This window comes from Haliotis asinina, chromosome 9 (assembly GCF_037392515.1).
Source record: "Haliotis asinina isolate JCU_RB_2024 chromosome 9, JCU_Hal_asi_v2, whole genome shotgun sequence".
Lineage (NCBI taxonomy): Eukaryota > Metazoa > Mollusca > Gastropoda > Lepetellida > Haliotidae > Haliotis > Haliotis asinina.
The window spans coordinates 58,314,409-58,330,796 of record NC_090288.1 but is presented as its reverse complement, the minus strand read 5'-3'; the positions used below and the strand labels follow the sequence as shown (position 1 = coordinate 58,330,796).

At 38.7% G+C, this 16,388-nt stretch overlaps 1 protein-coding gene across 1 annotated transcript in view; it reads left to right on the top strand.

Moving 5' to 3' along the window:
- LOC137296250 (kelch-like protein 12) overlaps positions 1 to 15,496 on the top strand; it is a 43,268-nt gene extending 27,772 nt beyond the window's left edge. The window contains exons 7-11 of the mRNA XM_067827996.1: positions 3,124 to 3,230; positions 3,704 to 3,896; positions 5,506 to 5,763; positions 6,752 to 6,938; positions 7,482 to 15,496. Coding sequence (XP_067684097.1) covers positions 3,124 to 3,230; positions 3,704 to 3,896; positions 5,506 to 5,763; positions 6,752 to 6,938; positions 7,482 to 7,611 — 875 coding nt within the window. The 3' untranslated portion in view covers positions 7,612 to 15,496. The remainder of the gene's footprint in view (positions 1 to 3,123; positions 3,231 to 3,703; positions 3,897 to 5,505; positions 5,764 to 6,751; positions 6,939 to 7,481) is intronic.
- The last annotated feature ends 892 nt before the right edge of the window (positions 15,497 to 16,388 follow it).

The window sequence follows — 16,388 nt, the reverse complement described above, 5'->3', positions numbered from 1 at the left end:
AGGCCAGCTGGCTTTAGAGTTTGAAAGCAAATACAGCAAGATGGCGTTAGATTTTTTTATTGTTGACACTAATGCTCCACCTGTGTTGTGTTTGAAAACATGCTTGAGTCTGAAATTAGTGATGCTCAGTGTTGACTTGACTGCAATAGCGAGTTCAATTGCATCAACCAAGTCTTCACCTCATAAAAGAATTCCCCTATCGCTCCAAAGGAATAGGTGAACTGGAAGGTGAATGTAGACTGCAGCTGAAACCAGATCCGTTGCCTGTTGTACATGCTCCAAGATGAGTGTTGCTTGCGCGAAAAGAGAAGACCAAATGAAGGCTGAACTAGACTGTATGGAAGATTTGAATGTCATCTCAAAAGTGACAGCACAGACTGGGTTAATTGCTTTGTCATTGTGGAGAAGCCCAAGACAGGTCAAATCATAATCTGCTTAGACCTGAAAGATCTGAATCAAGCCATCAGTGTTACAGTATGCCAACTATGAAGATGTAACAGCAAAGTTGGAAAGGGCTTCAACCTTCTTGATGGGATACTGGTCCATCAAGCTGGAAGAAATGTTGCCATACCTAACCACGTTCAACAGCTGTTTCTGCGATCTCGATTTCTGCATCTGTTGTTTGGGATTAACACACCTCAAGATGAGTTTCAGCAACACATGGATGAAGCTTATGACGGCCCCAAAGGTAGCACAAGAGAAGATGACAGAAAGGTCCCTAACAGACCTTTGAATACTTTATTTACTAAACAGAAGCACAACACATTGTTGACATCAAAGTACAAAACCTGTTCTGATGAACAAGGGACCAAATTGTGCAGAATCGCAAGCCTGACACTGAGGAGTATGGTATGGTGATATCTGTGCCGTTTCGGGATGCTGTGGCAACCATTTTTGGATACTATGACTGCCATTTGTGCACTCGGTGACTGTTCTCAGGCTCTGTTGTAGCTGATATGCAAGTTCTGTTTCTGTTTTAAATGATTAGTTTTCTGTTAAAGATTGTTTGTTTCGGTTTTAGAGGATATTGATGCAGTTTTGGTGCTTTTTGTTCTGTTTTGTTGTATATGAGTTCAGTTTCAATAATTTGTTCACTGTTTGTATGATAGGCCTGTCCATGGCAAGTTGTGGCCACTGACTTGTGTTAATTCAACATTAGTGATTACAAGACAGTGGCAGATTACTACAGTAGATAGTTGGAGATCCAATGATTTCCAAACAGTAGAAGCGGCACAGTGATTGAGAGACTAAAGTCAGTGTTTGTCAGGCATGGCATTCCTCAAGGAATGATGTCAGACAATGTCCCCAGTATGCGTCACAGGAGTTAAGAATCTTCACTACAGCCTGGGACATTAAGCATTCCACTTCAAGTCCACACTACACCCAAAGTAATGGCTTTGCTCAGAGAAGTGTCCGAACAGCCAAGAGTGTGTTAGACAAAGCTCTTGTTGACACATGTGATCCTCATCACAATCTGCTGCAGTACAATAACACAGTTATCAACAACCTTGCATCACCTTTGCAAATGCTGGTCGGGCATCGTCTCAGATCTGTGCTGCCAGCGTCATCTCAGCAACTTTACCCACAGACAGTGAATCCAGACAGTGTTCGACAAGGAATTCTCCACTGCAAAGAGAGGCAGAAGACCAATTATGATATTGCAGCCAAACCAGTTCCTACGCTATCTATGAATGAATCTATTCGGTTTCAAACACCAGTGGCCCTCTCTCTAAACCAGCTACGGTTGTGATAGCAATGAAGACCACCACAACAGGTTTTATTGTTTTCAATATTGTTGAAACTGAAGAGACATATAAAGCACTGTTGTCCCCACCCATCTCAAGTGACAATGTAACCAGTCAGTCAAATAAGAACCCACCAGAAGTGGACGTGTCGTTAAAAAGAGAGAAATTTTTGGAATTGTGTTTACCTGGCTGATGTCACAGCCAGAGACAGTGTTAGTAGTAGCTGACTTAGTGGAAAGTCCTGTTTTGAAGAAATATAAATTTTGATTGAGAATGCATGTTTCACTAATGCTGACTGGAAGAGAAGTCCTGTTCAATGTTAAATAACTGGCTATCAGTCACTATTAAGGTAATTTTGCAGTGCTCAGAAAATATTTGTTAAATAAGGGAGATGTTTTATGTTGCGGTATGTCAAATTACCAATTATGGGAGGAGTTACATCCCTTTACCGATGGCACCGTTGGAGCATTCCGCACTGTATGGATTACTGGTTGGTCATCATGAGTCTCCATTAAAATACTGACATGTTTAATCAGCCTGGTTGTTTTTTCTTCAAGAAGCCAAGTTTGTATGTGTAAGAAGAACCCCAAAGTATTACAGATTAGGTCTACGCAAATGAGTGGGAGCTGATTCTGGATAATAGAATTAAAGATTCACACACCTCATTAATTCTTCTTCAACATTCATAATATACCTGATGTTAGTTTGACTAGGCCTTAAGAGAGAAAGATCTAGGCAAGGCCCATGGTATCCTTTTTATGCAGAAAAATATTCCCTTGCAAGAGGAAGTCAGATAACAATGGTTAACATATTTTTAAAAAGTCCCTTTGAACAGTCATTTTGGACAAGATGTGAAGTTTTATTGTCAAAGCACATCAGTGTTTGCTTGCTATCGACCACCAGTTGATATCACCTTTGGAACTTGAAAGACCTGGAATGAAATGTGCAATCTTCTACACTGCATATAAGGAGACCCTCTTTCTAGAACCCCTCTCTTTAGAGTCTTTGAATGACATTTAGAAGTGATGCACATAAGGGCAAGAATCTATTGAAGTCAACTTCAGTATGTTGATAGACACAGTGTTTCAAAGTATATTCTTACTCGTTCATCAGGTGGATGAACGACTGGGAAGAGACAACTTATGTTCATGTGACAGAACAACAGTGATAGATAACAAAGGAAATCAGTAGTTTAATAGCACTAAATTGGTAAGATGGATGGACAGGTGGAAGCCAGGGATTTTTAATCCTGACATGAATAATGAGGTAACAATGGTGGTTTGTAACAAGGAACAAAGACTTTCTTAGGTACGAAAAAATATCCCTATGTAGAGCAATATGTTGTAATCAGTTCACATTGGTTCATGTTTGTTTCCAGGAATAGGGGATGCACTGGTTGTCCTCGGAGGATTTGGATCTCAACAGAATCTAGTCAATGCAGTCGAAAAATATGACCCCCGAACCAAAGAATGGACCAAATTGCCTGTGAGTAAACCAAGATGATTGATCTGTGACTAGAAACATTAGCCTGTTATTTAGTATGAGATAGTTGCTCTTCAATAATGACTGTTTGTTCTTGTACAGCTTCAAACTTTCTTAGTAAAGTACAAATTCTAGTAATTTTCTGAGTTGAATCCCATCCCTAATTCAAACTCACAACCTCAGAGTCAGGCACCTAATGGTGCACAAACTCAGCCGCCTAGCCCACTCAGTCACTGCAACTTCCACAAAAAATGAAAACTGGACAACTGGTAGTCTAGACTGCAGAGTGTAAAATGGTTTACAGTGTGAGTGTCGCAGTGCCAGCAATGCATCAGAGTGATAAAAACTGTTGATTTCACTAGACTTATAAAACTAATTCTACCAATACTACATGAGCATATGATACTCTGAATAATCAAGGAAGTCTTGATATGTTGCCTGGTCACAAGAACTGGATTATTGTTTCTTTATTTCAGTGTTTAACGCGAAGAAGAAGATATGTGTCTGCTGCATCTCTGGAAGGCAAACTGTATGTGATTGGGGGATTTGATGGTCAGTCTCGACTTAGTATGGCGGAGTGTCTCGACATGACCGAGGATAAGAACATGTGGACCATTGTGTCTTCCATGAATCATAGGAGAGGTCTGGCTGGCTGCTGTGTGTACAAGAGTAGGTTTTCGCCAACCTCTGTTCTGTCATAAGAGGCAGCTAGCCGGATCAAGTGGCTTGGTTGACACATGTCATCAGTTCCCATTTGCGCAGATCAATGCTCATACAGTCGATCAATGGATTGTCTCGTCCAGACTTGATTATTTACAGACTGCTGCTATATAGCTGGAATATTGCTGAATGCAGCATAAAACTAAACTCACTCACTCAATAACTCTGTTTCCTCTTGACATACGTACCTGACACCTGTGATCATGATTTGGAATCCAATATTTTTCCCTGCTTATGACTTCTTTGATTTTTATCAGCACCTAAACCAGTAATAAGCAGTTCTTAAGTGATGAACATTTCACATATTTTGAATTTTGCCCACATGTATCTGATAATTATGGGATAGGGTAACAGTTGTTTTACAAGGGATAGGATGGGGAAGTTTCTGATTAAATACTTGCAAGTTAATCAGAACCTGGTTCAAGCATAACTCCTTACAGGGTGGTAGTATTGTGAAGGGAGGTAATTTGGGATGAACTGTCTGAGTTGTTCCCCTTCGAACTGCATTTGTTTGTGTTGATATTACATAATCTCTGAACTAAAAGTGTTTCTTTTTAAAAAGAACTAGATATTCTCCACAGACATGGTAAACAAGTTTTCGGAGGAAGGTGACCATTCCCTCAAATCCCAGCACTCCGTTTTGCCTGATATGCTTGCTTATACTCAAGTGTATAGACAGCACTTTTGGTCATGTTGATGCTGTTTTTATTCAACATCCAAGTGAACACTAGGTTAATTTGATATTTTTATTATAAAAGATTTTGGTGTTGTACCAACAAACAACAAAGACAAGTTACACAATTAGTAATTGTAGTGAAAGATGAAAGTCAGTGGCAGTAAAATAATGGCAATGTAGTATTAATGCAGTAATGATAGCAATAATATTCACCTAGCAGTAGTTCACCTAGTGTTGAGCTTCAATGGCAGGCTGTCCTTGAGAATGCAGAGTTCACACAAACCCAGCTGACAATTTCACGTCATAACGTTATGCTTTCATTGTTAAGACATTATTATGTCACCTATTATTACGTGATGGTTAACTACTGTACAAACAGTCAGTTGGGCGGTCTTTTTTGTGCCCAAGTATGGAGTAGGCTGATGCCATATTAGAGGGCGTGCAAATGATCATAGATTAATTAGCTTCTGCCGGGACCAAATTCTAGTGCTGATATTGACATATGCCGGATTGGAGGGATGTCGGTTTTGAGGGCTTCCACTGTACTCTCAATGCTTTCTTGTAGGCTGTTTCTTTTGCAGGATAAGTCCTTCTGTTCTAGAATCTTCCAAAAAACTAAAGTGTTTGGAAAACTACTGCCTTGTACAGAATCACCTTGTACACCAGTCATCTCTTCCTGCAGTGAAGACCTATTCTAGAATTTGTCCCAACAACCCATGCATTTGTGAGTGGTATTACTGGGTGGTTGGAATACATCCCAACTGCTCATATTGATGCCCATGTCATTAATCACATGATTGACTGGTCCAGGCTCAATTAATTACAGTATGGTGACATAGCAAGCGGCAAACAAAACCTTATCTATTCCTCTGTGTCCCTCAGATCACATATACGTGTGTGGAGGGTTTGATGGCTACACACGACACACCAGCATGGAGAGATACAACCCCAGCACCGACGATTGGACTATGCTGAATGGCATGTCAATAGGACGTGAAGGGGCAGGACTTGTGGTGGCTGGGGATCACATCTACTGTATTGGGGGATATGATGGCATCAACCTTCTGAACTCAGCCGAGAGGTACAACCCTGCCACGGAAGAGTGGTCAACGATTACCAGCATGTCCGTCCAGCGGTCAGGTATTCTCATTGTTTCTGCCTACACTAGACGTCTATTTTATTGGGGACTGGAAGAATTAACTATCCATAATCTGCGTTTACATGTTTGAATAATTAATTTGCCTTGGCTGTGATTCCTCAGCAACACAGGCTGGCAGATTTTGTTGACACATGACATCATCAGATCTCAATATTGTGCTCACCGATGCTCATGCTGTTGATCACTGGATTGTCTCATCCAAACTTGATCATATAGAGACTGCTGCCATATAGTTGGAATATTGCCGAGTGCAGCATTAAACAACAAACAGGACAAAACAAAATGTAAAAAATTACCAGCATTCTTCCAGTAAATCAATGTAAAATCATTGGAAATATTTTTTAAATCACTTCAGTTTGTCCAAAAAAAGTATCAGTGAATACAGTATACTGAAGTTGAACAATTTTGCTATGACTTCACAGATTTTACCAAACTCTACATGGCATGAAATCACACAGCTGCTGAAAGGCTGAGATATTTTGACATGCATATTTTAGGACTGGAATAAATACTAAGGGCAGTATTAGAGGAACGTACTGTCTGGATAAATAGGGTTCTATTGTATAACTGTTGAACAGAATTATGTCATACCTTGTATATTGAGGATTAGTGATCAATCAAGAAAACATTCAAGAAAACAGGAAAAGAAGAAACAAATAATATGTGTGCTAAGTTTATAAAATTCATCTATCAAGCAATGCACAGGTGGAAATACTAACTTGTCTGAAATCATTTTTATATGACTTCTGGTCACCCTGAATGAAAAACCTGCTCTTCAGACCCATTTCAAGAAAAATTAGACCTAGACTACGAATCATCAGAATTATCTCCGTTGATCCTTTGGTGCTGTTGTGTGGTGTCATTGTTCCATGACGTTATGATGTCAGACACGTTAGGGCAAGTATCCAGTATGGCCTGTGGAACATGTGGAGCTGACATCTGTGTTATTTACCATGCCTTCCACTGTAGGAGCAGGTGTGGCAGTGCTTAATGACATCATCTATGTGTGTGGAGGTTATGATGGGACTGAGCACCTGGCCACAGTGGAGAGTTATGACCCCAGCTCCAACCACTGGACGTCCCTACACCACATGAGGATCCCTCGGTGTTATGTGGGGGCATGTGTTGTCAGGGGGAAACTCACAGTTGTAGCAGGGTGAGGATACAACTACTTCAACTACTTCAGAACGGTTTACTTCAACTACTTCAGAACGGTTTTTCCGTGTATCTGTTTTCTGATCACATTACACTCATCTCAAAGTGAAAAAATTGTGTGTGTGCTGAAAATCTAGAAATTTTTTTATGATATTTGAACCCTAGAAATAAAAAAAATGAATATTTCTTGTAAATTTTCTGCATGGGGGGGATCAAAGGTAGCTTTCTGGTCAGTGCATTTCCTTGTCCAAGCACAATGGTGCAGTATGTAAATCACATTTCAGTTGTCCCTGTTTTAAATGATATGTGAAGTTTGTGAAATGGGATATGAATATTACAAGAAAACCACCATTGGCATGGCAACATCACTATTCTATTCATAAGAAATTTAGTTCCATAAGTACAGAGACTTCAATTCATGAATTGATTTAGGGTTTAACGTAGGATTTATTTATTTATTTATTTATTTATTTATTTATTTATTTATTTATTTGCCGTTCCTTAGTGATGCTGCAAATGTATTTTGTTGTTACCATGGTTACAGATATGATGGCAACACACTTCTGAATACTGTGGAAGCTTATGACCCATTGACAGACACGTGGGAGATCCTGGAGAACTGCATGCAGACACCCAGGTGTGATGCCGGCATTGCTGTAGTCAGGATGCCTTGACCTTGACCTTGACCTTGGGATCTGCTACACCTCTATGTCTCTGGCCATTGTGTTTGCACAGTTGTACTGTTGGTGCTTAAGCCCAAAATGAAGCACAGAATGAGGAGATACCAAGGTGCCATATCAACAGTACCATGGTTACTGTCTTTTGTTACCAAGGTTATGACAAACTGGTAATATGTTGTCGTCAAAAGTAATTTTGTGTAGTGTTCGGCTTTTCATATTTGACATGATTTTAAACATCAAGTTTACAGGATTCATTTGAAAAGGTATCCTTTCTGAATGTCAAGGTAAAAAAAATGACAGTTTCTATTTTTAAAATGTCAAAGTATGTTCAAAACATATTCCATAGCAATGGCTTGTGAAATCGGACAACACAGAAACCTGGTACATGATGTTCGGCTGATGGTGCCAGTTCTCTATCAGGTGATGAGGCATTAAACTCATCAGACAGCTTCTTGTCTACAAAAAGACAAAAGATTCTCTGGAAGAGATTAACATTTGAAGAGATTCTACTTTTACATTATATCTATTTTCTTCTATTTATTTATTGTTTCAACTCATGTAAATAATAATTGTTTGTCATGGTAACTGGTGTACAAAAACAGGTATCAATGTCTGTCTGGGTGCATGTTTGAATGTTTGTGACTTTGTACACCTGTTAAAGACTTGGAGACATGACCAGGTGACCCGTGTAGGAACTGTGATAACAGTAGTGAAACCCTCTTCTCGTATCCATGGTTTTGTGTCTGCAATCTATGAAAATTGTATTGGGCCTATTCACCAACATTCTCAAGTGATGTCGTTCTCAGTGTCGCTGATCACTAAGGACGGGGTAGCCTAGAGGATAAAGTATTCGCTTGTCATGCTGAAGATCCACATTTGATGTGCCACATGGGTACAATGCAGTAAGTAATTGAAGGAATTACAGCAAATTTGAAGGAATTGCTTCACAAATGTAAACAAACGCAGCCCACTCGCGAAACAATTGCAGCCATATCAGTTCAGATGTAAACAACCTCCAGGGGCATGACTTGTGACACTTTTCTGCAGTGACAGTCTTTTCTTAAAAAAATAAGCTATAGCCCCAACAACACCTCATACCTAAACGCATTCAACAAGGGTGGTCAAAGATGGATAAGTATAAAAATGTAATAGTAGGAACTAAAAACAAAACTCACCGAGATGGGTGCTTCTTCGAACGACGCCATGTTTTGCTGTAATTCCTTCAATTACTTAGGGGGGCCTGCAATGTGTGAAGCCTTTTTCTGGTGTCCTTCCCTAATATTGCTGGAATATTGCTAAAAGCGACATAAAACTAAACTCGTGCTATAGGGTGTGGTGAAAATGTTTGCCACACATCACTCTCCATGATGCATGTATTTGGCACTACGAATGTACAGGAACATGGAGTGATCAGGTAGGAAATATCACATATTTTCCAGCTGTTTCAGGTTCCAGTCATCAGGCTGAAACATGTTTTATTAAAAACATCTACAACTCTGTGTGCTTTGATCATGATTTTCTCTTAGTATTTTAAGATAGATGGGGTACATCAATTAACATTTGAAGTTTTCAGAAGGATTTCACACCATGGTCAGAGTCATACTGTAGATGGTGACAGACAGTTTGTCTGGCTCATCAAGGTGAGATACTAACATCAATAGACGTTGACAGTTAATATATTAGTTATTGTTTTGGAGATGTTCATCTATCCTTATATAGTCGATAAATGTAAATTATGAATGATCATGTCAACAGAAGCCGTTTATTTTGTAATATTCCCATGGTCAGTATCTTTTTGGTGAATTACTGTAAATAAAATAATTATTTGTTACTATTTCACTACAGTCTATAACTTGGACCCACCTGCTCTAGAACAGTAGTTACAGACATCAGACTTATCATGTTTTTCTTTTCAAATGGAACCATCTCTGTGAAATATTCAATAACAGATTTCTCTTTTTAATTAATGATTTTGTTAAGGAAGACTAGGGGGATACCTTAGCCAACTATTTTGTCGTTGAGGTCTTGTGGGGCGAACATATGGAGTCTAAATATCCACCTGAGTTTGAGGGATCTCCTCTTTTGGGTGGTGCAAACAAGTTCAGGGTCTTCTCTGAGTTGTGCGGTGATCTCATAGGTGAGATCTGATGTCCCTTGCTTTTCTGAATTGAAATGAATCGCAACAGGTTTGACTCTGTTGTGAGTGATGTTGGCGAAGTGTTCATTCAGCCTTGTTTTGAAGCATCTTTTGGTTTCCCCTATATATTGTTGTTTGCACCTTTGGCAGGTGAGCAGATAAACCACATTTTGGTTGGTGCATCTGTATTGTCGTTTGCGGTATTTGACACCAGACACTGTACTATGGAAAGTGTCTGATCGATTTAATACAATGCAGATTTTGCAATTCTGTTTATCACACAATATACCTCAGATGATCCCAACAACTACGTAGACCATGTCCAGGTCTCAGCCACTGTAAAGCCAGTCGTCCACAACAGTGGACCCACCAAGCAACTGGCCCCCGGTGCCAGCCAGAATGACATTTTGAACTAGCCTGCGAAGTACCAACCCAGCTGCCTAAATAAACTGTGACATTAATAATAGTTATTACCAATTATGTCAAGCTGCCCACATAACCGGGACCAGAATTATCCAGTCCGCAGTATGTATACAATGTGATGGACTCATTCTTATATAAGTCATCATACATAATTAAACTCTGTCATCCTTTCCCCCATTTGTGTGATGTTGGCCCCTCCTTATATTTCAAGGAGGGGCCCCTGAACCCACGAAACCAGTTGGCCACCACTCATGTTTCTTTCTTAAAAATAACAAAACAATTAATCACTGTAATACTTTATTACAATGTCACAATCAACAATGATACAACATGAAATTATCATCATAGGTACATCGTGGCTAAGACTCTATACAAATATAAAGACAATGCCTAGTATCATTCAGCATATTCATTAATGCTAAAGAATCCCACAATTAGCCCAAACACACTATCTGGAGCCCCCACTGACAACACTGGCTCAACCCTGCCAGCAGTTATATCAGCCCCAAAGTAATATGGATCTTTGCCAGCAACACCGGCATAACTCTTCCGCATGATAGACTGCTTCCAAACATAATTTGGAGCCCCGTCAGCGGCACCAGCGCAACGTCACTGGCGGTTGAACCACTGTCAAAACGCACAGTGGTTGATGACGTCATAAACGTCAATCACCAACATTTGCTCACTGTGACGTCACACAACAGTCTATCGGCACACACAGAGTATATGAAGGGCTGCACAGCCACTGTAGAACAGTCTGATGAGTTCATTTTGAATGAAACCGGTCACCCCCCTGCTACTCACACATAGTGCCTATCCCACTCGGACGGGGTCCACCGTCAGTTTCATTATTGATTTTGTTAATTTGTGAGAATAGTTCCTGTTTTAATCTATTTCTATGTTTAGTTATTGTGATTATTTTGGTTATTTTGGTTATATTGAATTTCTTTCATGGTCATGGTGTAAGCTGACCTTGTTTTTGTGACCTTGACAGCATACATTGCACAGAGGACATACATATGAGAAAGTTAGTTAAGCCACATGGGTGCAATGTGTGACACCCAATTCAGGTGTACCCCACAATGATATTGCTGTAATGTTGCTAAAAGCAGTGTAAAACTAAACACACCAACTTGTCATATTGACAAAATTCTGGTTCCTGTTTATTGTTAACATCACATATCGCAGTAAGTACAAAAATGTAACTAGATGAAATAAATTATTATCCTAAACATGCAACTTTCAAACTACCTCTTACTTTTTTCTCTAGCAGTATATATATCCCAGAAAATGAATTGAAACAAAAGCATTTAGAGATACCTATCTTATTTCCAAATATTTAGAATATTAAAGAACAGGATCCTGGTAACAGAGCAGCAATAGAACAATGTTTTCACTGTACCATTGTTACTATGGTTACAGTATTATCCCAACATCTTTTTAGGCTGCTGGAACACATTGAAATTGTCTTGTCTTTATTGTTGAATGTGAAAGTTTTCCTGTTATCTTCTGGTATTATTGTCAGACTAACAGATGTAAGCATGATATGTAGCATGATAATTTTGGGGTGTTACTATAGCAATGTACAAGCAGCTAGCACAGGATATACCTTTGTATAAATCATTCGACATGATTAGGGTATTGTCTCATCTCTGAACATAACTGAAAGTTTGGCGATGAACAAGAATGTATGTCAAGTAAAATTAATATTAATAATCTGTGTATATAGTGTTGTAGTATAACCACTTGAAAATTGTTACCCCTGTCAATTGATCAAAGTCAGTTCACTTTTTAGCCTCCCTCTTGCCTATGCATTCAACCACTTGATTGTGTGGTCCACAGTTGATTGTGTGGTCCACAGTTGATTGTGTGGTCCACAGTTGATTGTGTGGTCCAGTCCACAGTTGATTGTGTGGTCCACACATGATTGTGTGGTCCACAGTTGATTTTTGTCAAACACCTGGAATATTGTGGAGTGTGGTGTTAAACCACAAAGGTACCTGTGTCTGGTACATGTGACACACTTAAAGGGAATAAGTCATCAGTGTTGTATGTCATTGCTTTGTTCAGAGATGTGACCCAAATATCTTTAAACTGAAAAGTATATTCTTAAATAAACGTGTTATGTTTTGAATATAGTTTCTATTGTATGATTGATTTGTATACCATTCCCAGAGGGAGTCTACATGCCTTTGAATGTTGTTCTGCTAGTTGTGAACATTTATAACACCATATTGTGTGGTTAATATATTCATGTTGTACACAACTTAATTGTCAAAGGTTCAGATTTTCATTTCATTTCTGCATTGGGTTTTTGTTTTATTTCTTTGTCTTAACAAAGAGTTAGTTCATAAGTAGTCTAGTGGTTAAGGTGTTCCCATGTCATGGTGAAGACCCTGGTTTGATGCCTCACATATGTTCAATGTGTGCAGCCCATAACTGGTGTTCTCTGTCATGGTGTAGCTGAAATGTTGCTAATAGCAACTCACTCTATCCCTCTTTGGACTCGCAAAATTTGATAGGCGGAATAGTTTGGAAGAATATATTTAGCTGTTTCTTTTTTGCAACAGTCTGTGATAAATATTTTCTGATAATACTCTGAGTGTTCAGTGTTGTACCATATTCAGTATATTTTAAACTAGTCTGTGAACCAAGGATTACTTACCTCTCCTCAACACAAGTAGAATATGGATGGGAAGCAGTAGGATCACTGTAATATATTTATTGCTTACTCTCTCTACATCTGTATTATATTTTCTGACTCTACCTGACGGATTATCTGAGTAAGGGGGACACTGTTATAATTTTCTCAGACTGAATGTCCACATGTAGTGTTGGAAAAGCCCCGAAGTGAGCAACTTATATCATATCACAAATAACCTCTTCGTTGCCTTCTTCCAGCACGCCACCCTCTTTCCTAAAGTGTGAATGTTGATTTACAACTTTCTCAAGCCGGTTTTTCCTTCCCGTGCTTTCTCTAGACGTTTTCATTGATAACATGTCTTTAAAGACAAAGTCAACAGAGTGTAATTAAAACAGGTTGTGATTTCAGACCTATGAGATAAGAAAAGCTGCTTTGGATGTGCCAAAAATCATTGTAGGCAGGTAATTGTGTAGATGATTGTAAATTTATTTTTCCTTGAGCTTAGTGTACAGGCATTCTTCTGGTGGAGAAAGTGTACAATAAATCAAGTCTAAACATTGATCGCAGCACAGTCTCGTTTTGTGTTTACTGGGTTCCATCCGATTGCACAACGTAGTGCAGTAACCTGTCCAGAATTTTCAGACTACTTCATGTACCTGGATACATAAATATTAAGTAGTATGATTTGATACATCAGGGAGCTCTAACTAACGGAATCCTGAAAATTGTAGAAATCTCAAACTAGGCTATTGGAATTCATTGGTGGTCAGGCATGGAACAGATATCATATGGGTCTCAGTTTGTGTTACAGAACTACACTGAATAGTCACATAAACCCATAACAGGTGTAACCAGTGAGACAGATGCATTTTACGACCTCATTAAGCAGTCTGTGCAGTCTGTGATTTCTGTGATTTCTTAGTTAGGTATGCTACCATAAACCTCAACTTAAAATATAGAAATACGACGTTATTAAGGTATTAAATTAAAATTCATTTTGTAAATACCATTTTCATATGAAAAAAAATGGAATTCAGTGCCACCAGAGTTGTTTGTGATGTTCAGTTTCACACACGAAAATTTGGATTGGCCGAAAAGTAGGTCATTGTCTGAATGGGTTTATAAGACTTATGTTTCAACATGATCATGCACATCCATTTATGATTAAAATTAATGATAATTGTGTGCTCTGAGATTTGAGTGTTGTAATAAGGAAATGGGATGCAAAGTGTCATGTATGATATTTGTTGCATATTTAATGACAGATTTTATTTCATCAGAATGGGAAACCCCGTATATCTGTAGTTCAATGAATGTAACAATGATATTTGTGTTAACTTAATCTGAAGTATGTTTCTGGCTAATGGATTACTTACAGGAATATGAGGAACATGGTCTTCTGTACCTTCTTTTGACTATTTTACATCAATGTTTCTGGGACCTTTAAAAACAAATAGTTCCAGAGTTTCTGCTATCATTTAGGTGTCATCTTTTGAGACAGAAATTGAAATAGAGTGTGGCCATCTTACATTTTAACAAGGAAAGAAATAAGATACCTATGTCATTTTTGTAAAAATAATTGAGAATTGTAAAAATTGATGTCTGACTGGCTGAAAGTCTTTCATGTGAAAAATATATTTTTTGAAAAACAAAATATGTACCAGGTAATCAAACTCCAACTTGTTTGTGCTTTTATTATGAAAATTATGATGTTGTTTTGATATCAAGTTAGATAAACCATTTAGCAGTTGACTTTTCATTATCATGTACACTATCTGATCAAGATTGAAATCAAAGTATAATGTACTGTAGCATGAACAAGACATGAAGAAGTACAGATTGGGTAAATAAGGATAATTACAGTAGGCAATGGATTTTCCAATCTGGCACCCGTTTTGAAGTAGTTGAATCAGATTTGCTTGAACTGCACCCTTTAGCCAAGTCTTCCTGTAACGATTCTGGATTAGAACAGTCACCAACAACCCCCTCCCCCATTCTGGATGTAAGATGTATCTGGGTGACTTGGTTGATGGCGTCCCATTTGCACCCCAAGGGGATAGGTCATTGCTCATTATTTGAATTGCAGGACAGTCTTGTCCAGACACGATCGCTGCTGTGATGCAGCTGTAATACTGACAGATGTGGAATTACACAAGTAACAAACACAAGGCTATAAGTTAATTACCAGTCAGAAAGCTTCTCCTCAAACTAGCTACACAAAAGAAAGTACAGTGTTTGAAACATGGATAACATTCATTAATGTACATGCAGCATTGGAGGTGAATTCTGAAAGCTTACAACAAGCATGCCTGTCACCAAGTGGAAAAGTCTCAGAAACAACTCAGAAGATATAAAAACAACCAAAATATTTTTCACATGAATTAGTTACTCTGTACTGACTTCAAGTTATGGGTATTTGTAAGGTGTTTGAAGATGTGTATATTGGTTGACAGTAGAGGCATTGATGTGGTAGAGCTTCCGATGATGATGATGATGATGATGATGATGATGGCATTAAAGATATTTTGAGCTGTATTTTGAAGATGTGTTGACTATTGTGGTGTCTGTGGATCGGTCTGTATCTATAAGTTGTGATGTTCCGATTGTGTACACACACTCTGCAGGTCTGATCTTTGCTACTTTTGCTACACTTCTTTGTGGGAATAAACGACTTGATGAGTGTTTGTGTTAGCATCATTAATCTCCACCTTACACATGACTCATGAATGTCTCATCCAAACCTGGACATGGAGGATGTCAAGATATAATGAATTGCATCACAGTACTTTGCTGACCAAAGTGACCCCATCAGTCACCATGACGTCACAATCAGATGACATCTTCACATCTCACTTGCAGCCGGACTGCCTATGTGGTGTTGTGGTTACAGCATCCGCCCGCAGAAGGGTTGCGGGTTCTATCTGTGGCCGCGTCATACCAAAAGACATTAAAATATGGTACTTTTGGTCCCTGTCTTGCACTCATCATTAACTGATACATCAAGGATTGGTCAACATGGAGTCAGTATAATGAGAGAGATGTATAATGTGTCTGAGAGGGGTATGCATACTTAACTTATAAAACCAGCTGAAGTCTGGGCAAATATGAGCAGGCATGCATACACACACATGCACATAGTCATATGAACTAAATATTCTCAAATTCCATATTAAACCCCACTTCATCTCACCTCTCACTTACATGGAAGAAGGAGTGGAGGAAATTTATTTTTCCAGGACGATTAATTCAAGAGAGGGATTTGAAACTGAATGAGGCTAACAATATATTGAATATCATTGAAGAGGGCAAGTGGGCTGTACTATCAGAGGATGTTCTCAACAAAACAATCTTGAATAAATTCTTTGGAGAGTGACAACCTAGAATAGATTGTTCAGGGTTATTATTGTGGGTTGAATTGGTCTTATGTAAAATCCAATGTAGGAATAAGTAGATTCAAATGAAGCTTTTATATGAATTGTCCCCGTTCAATCACTCAAAGGGGCGGTGAGGTAGCCAAGTGGTTAAAGCGTCCACTTGTCATGCTGAAGACCCAATATAGTTAAACGC